Source organism: Myotis myotis, unplaced genomic scaffold, assembly GCF_014108235.1.
Source record: "Myotis myotis isolate mMyoMyo1 unplaced genomic scaffold, mMyoMyo1.p scaffold_m19_p_14, whole genome shotgun sequence".
NCBI lineage: Eukaryota > Metazoa > Chordata > Mammalia > Chiroptera > Vespertilionidae > Myotis > Myotis myotis.
Genome location: NW_023416318.1, coordinates 6641297 through 6645886, shown reverse-complemented (window position 1 = coordinate 6645886; position 4590 = coordinate 6641297). Strand labels below are relative to the sequence as shown.

The 4590-nt window shown below is 45.0% G+C and overlaps 1 protein-coding gene across 2 annotated transcripts; it reads right to left on the bottom strand.

The window, feature by feature from the left end:
* Positions 1-644: 644 nt before the first annotated feature.
* LOC118669460 (lithostathine-like) lies at positions 645-2952 on the bottom strand. Of its 2 annotated transcripts, XM_036335552.1 has the most exons (5): positions 2874-2952; positions 2201-2316; positions 1863-2000; positions 1130-1256; positions 645-844 (listed from the first exon to the last, which is right to left on the bottom strand). In XM_036335552.1, the coding sequence occupies exons 1-5, from the start codon at positions 2950-2952 to the stop codon at positions 777-779; spliced, it is 528 nt and encodes a 175-aa protein (XP_036191445.1). In that variant the 3' UTR covers positions 645-776. The 2 variants fall into 2 exon arrangements, with proteins under 2 accessions (XP_036191445.1, XP_036191446.1); XM_036335553.1 differs by lacking the exon at positions 1863-2000 and having other exon boundaries at positions 2874-2949.
* Positions 2953-4590: the final 1638 nt, after the last annotated feature.

Sequence of the window (4590 nt, the reverse complement as noted above, 5' to 3'; positions counted from 1 at the left end):
AGGTTGGCCAGCTGGGGAGGGACCACAGGAGGGCTTGAGGCATGTCCTGCCTACCTCGCTCAGTCCCATTGGCCAGACCCCAGCAGTAAGCTAACCTACTGATTGGAACGTCTGCCCCCTGGTGGTCAGTTCACATCATAGTGAGCAGTTGAGCAGACTTAGCATATCATTAGCATATTACACTTTGATTGGGTTTTTGTATTTATTCATTGTAGTTTCATGAGAGATCAGAATTTTTAATTTAAAAAGAACTTTAAAAAATTAATAAACCAGTTGCTTCATCTAATAAGTATAGGAAGTACAAGGTCTGGTTGTGTTATTCCAACTGGCCTTTGGGAATGTGTGAGCAGTAGGGCTGTGAGTGAGTAATGTCTTTATATGTCACCTAGATCCTACACGTGCAGGGCTGACACACTTCATCACAAACATAGAATGTATATTTAGTCATTTTTACAGGGATGGTGTGAAATTGGGCAGAAATAAAACCCACAAAGTCTCCTCTCCCACCAATTACCTCGTCTTCTCTGTTTTTCAGTGAGAATAAAGCACACAAGACAGGAAATAAGAGACTAAATTTTTATTATTGCTCTTTCAAAATTCATGTTACATAATTCTGAGCAGAGCCTAAAAAGAGGGTGGGGAGGATGGAAGGTCAGAACAAGGTGGTCAGGTTTGAAGTATGGGAAGAATATTATCTTCCTGGGTGAATCTTCTCACTTGGTCCCATATCCATGATGAGCTATTTATGAAACTCAGGTCATTGGTTTTCACCTGATCTAACCCTTGAACTTGCAGATATAGGGTAACTCCTTTTTACAGTCATAATCTTTCCATGACAGATATCCTGGAGAGAGAGAGAAAAAAACTAAAGTGAATGGGGCTGGTGGAGTTTGTTACCCACAGAGAGGCAGCCCAGACTCTGGCCTAGGATTCAAAACCCCTCCCTCATCTCCACCCAGGTCCCACTTGAGGGGAAGGAGGCCCAAAGAAAGGAGAGATGAGAGGAGATGGGAAAAGACAAACAAACATTGCCTTTCCTAGTTAAGAAGGATTCCCTGAAGTTTAGACCCATAAACAGGGGGAAGGGGGATGGAAAGGCTGGCAAAAAGGGAGCTCCACTGTCTCTTACCTGAGCTTCCTGACAAGCTCCCGCAATAGTCAGGGTTTGAGATGCTGGCGGGGTCTTTCTCCCAGGCAGTGTAATCCAGCACATCGTTATTACTCCACTCCCATCCACCTGCATTAGTCTCCATGCCCTGGAGGGTAGAGAATGGAGCCAGGTAAGGTTGAATGGCTATTGGAATTTTTGCATAGCCCTCTCTGGTGGAGGTTTGATCCCTTCCTCAGCAGGCTGGCATTTGGGCTGCTATTCCAGATGTTGCCACAGAGCTCTCCACTGGGAAATTCTCTTTAACAGCTTGCTCTTATTATCCAATCCCAAAGCCATAATCACAAGCACCAATGGTTCCACTGAGAGTAACACGTTATTGGCTGGACAATAAATAGTGCATCTGCCATTACACTCTAAACCTTAAAGACAATATCTGTCTTAAAGGGGGAAATGCTTCTGATCTCAGCAAACTCTGTGTAGACTCAGTAAACTCAGAAAATTAAATCACAAGGCTTCATGTGGAAAAAAAAAAAAAAGGAAAAAGAAAAAAAACCTTGACAAGAGATAGATTAATTTCAACTGGAAATTAGGATCCTCCACAAACCTCAGCTCAAAGCCCTACCTTGACCCCAAATAAGCCCTAGAATCTCTGAGCTCCAGGGCTCAGATTCCCGCAGAGGCACATGGACAGGGAGGAGGCCTGGGCAACAATAGCAGCGAGAAAGCTAACGGATAGGAGATGTTATCGCACCTCTGTGGGATCATGGAGCCCGATCCAGACGTAATTGCAGTTGTTCAAGTTTTTCTTGACCAGAGAGGCCAAGAAGGATGACTCAGCTCCACTGAGCACAGATGCGAGAAATCCGTCAGATCGCTTCTGGCAGGCCAGCTGTGTGGGGAAGGAAGACACTGAGGAGGAGCTTGAGATGTCAGTGGGGGAAGTGCAGGGTGGATGTCAGCGAGAAGAGGTGTGTGTGCCAAAGACGAGGGTGCTCACTCTCACCCCCAAGAATCTCTGGAGAATGCAAACCCTTGTCCCATCTAATGCACTTTCCCTTATCACCTCTTACTATTAATGCATCTACTCACATTTGCATCTTGCCAGGTTTTTGCTGTCCTAAACAAGGCATAGCAGTGGGAGCGAAAGGCATAAGAGCCTTTGGGACAGCTGATCTTTGGAAGAGACTCCTCCTTGGTATCTTCACCTGGGGTGGAAGGGAATACAGGAGAGGGATAGAGTGAAATGAGGAGTGTAATGGGTGTTGGGAAGTGACCTTGGGGAGTATCTGTGAGGCAAGTGCTCAGGGAAGTGACGCCAACTCCTGACTACCTCACCAGTGGATAGCTTGATCTTGAACCAGCCTCACTAAATGAAGGACCATCTCTTTCTGTTCTACTCTTCCCCTTTTTCGAAAGTCCAACACTTCCCCTGCTCTGAGCTGACTGTTCTCACACTGGGTCCTCCAGTCATTCTTGTGCTTATCTCACCCCTGACCCTTCATGCTTCCTCCCTTCACCTGTCAATATAAATTAAAGTCCACCCACAAAATGAAAACCCTCTTCCTCCACTGTTAAAGGACCATGTGGTGCCTTCCACCCTGAGTTGCCCTGAGGAAAGGAATGATGATGGAGGAATTGCAAACAGTTTCACTTGGTGAGGCTATACCTCACCATTGCCACATGGGTCACACAGGAGGATTCCTTATCTTCTTTGCCCTACGCGTTCACAGGGAACCCAGTGCTACAGGCAGAGAAAGCTCACCTTGAACCTGAGATAGGAGCATCAGGCAGGAGAGCAGCATCCAGGACATTCTGGGCAGAGCCATGGGAGGCAGCATCATGTCCGTGACTTGAAGAAGCAACCAGAGTTCATTAAAGAAATGTGGTCAGAGGGAGGACATTCAGAAAATGTCTGTTCTCCCTCCTATCTTTCCCTGTGGCTAGTCCCTTGGGAATAAATTGATCTTAGTGACATTTATACCCTTCTGTGATTCTGGAAATAACTGGAGAATCTGCATACCTTACTTCCTTTGATACTTAAGTTCTTTGAAGCCCTAGAATCCTCCTCCAGCCTTCCCCCAAATGTGTGAGGTAACCCTCTGCCATGGCCCTCACCTTCTCTCAGCTCCCACTTACCTCTTTTAGCAGGTATCTGGGATGGGTGGTCAAGTCAGAAAAGCCTAGGCTTTTATAAGAGGATCTGAGGGTGGGACCTGAAATGAATAACAGGAATGTGGATTTAGGACAGGGATGGCGGGAAAGGGCTTGGCATTGGTTCAAGGAGGTTTGTGGCATGGGGAGTAGGCTGTTCCTGGAAATGGCTGGGAATTGCCACAGCTGTTGTTTCTTTCCTCTTAGCAGGCATGCACTTTGCCCAGAAAAAGATGAAGTTTGCTCTTTTTCCTGCTCTTTCTTGTTACTGGCCTGTGGCACAAGGTGGTATTAAATTTTTAAAGGGGGCACCTCCTGGAGTAGTTCTTTTGGTTGATATCTCACGTCTATAAACATATATATGCATTTCTTTCTATCTTGTATGGTACAATTAAATCAATGATGGACTACAAAGGGAGGTCAGAATGAGAATGATAAGGGTCACAGATTGGTGAGGGCATAGAAAGAACTAAAGCTAAGTACCAGTGATGATTCAGAGTTGTCTCTTAAACATGGTAGCTAGTTTGAAAGAAAATCATCAGTTATTCAGAATCATCTGTCAAATCAATATATGAGCCAAGATCTAAAGCAAATCAGAGGAGTGAACTCGTCTTGCCAGTTGTCTGAGAGATGGAGCTTCCCTGATGGATAATGATGACACTGTCATAGAACAGGAGGGAATGAAGGAATCTAAAACCTAAGGATGATGACAGTCGAATGATGCAGAGCCAAACGAAGAATGAGTAAGGGTTAAAAAGGGCTTAGAGCAGGAACACGATAAAATTGGAGATAGGATCAATATTGCATGGAAGTTAGACCTCTACTGCATCAAGATGCTCACTGCCCTAGGCTGCTAATAACTTTCTTACAAGACTGTCATTTGGCTTAGATAAATATCATTTTTAAAAATATATTTTATTGAATTTTTACAAAGAGAAAGGTAGGGGGATGGAGAGTTAGGAACATCGATGAGAGAGAAACATCAAACAGCTGTCTCCTGCACACTCCCTACTGGGGATGTGCCCGCAACCAAGGTACATGCCCTTGACTGGAATCGAACCTGGGACCTTTCAGTCCGCAGGCCAACGCTCTATCCACTGAGCCAAACTGGTTAGGGCGATAAATATCATTTTTATTACATTCTTACTGCCAGGGTTGACAGGTTCACAGAGGGATACTAAGTAAAGCTCCTTAGTCAGATTTACTTCTGAGTTGGCAATTTTGGCAACGGAGAAACATACCATGTAGTTCAGCTTCAGTTTGGTCACTATGGGAAAAATTTAAGCTGGGATTTTCCACAGACCTTGCCTCTCATACTATTATTACCG

Excerpts from the sequence above, each read along its gene's own strand:
- LOC118669460 (XM_036335552.1), bottom strand. The coding sequence starts at position 2,952 with ATGATGCTGCCTCCCATGGCTCTGCCCAGAATGTCCTGGATGCTGCTC. Across the intron at positions 2,317-2,873 it reads GCTCCTATCTCAGGTTCAAG|GTGAAGATACCAAGGAGGAG; the intron begins GTGAGCTTTCTC and ends CTTCCACCCCAG. Across the intron at positions 1,257-1,862 it reads GGCTCCATGATCCCACAGAG|GGCATGGAGACTAATGCAGG; the intron begins GTGCGATAACAT and ends TCTACCCTCCAG.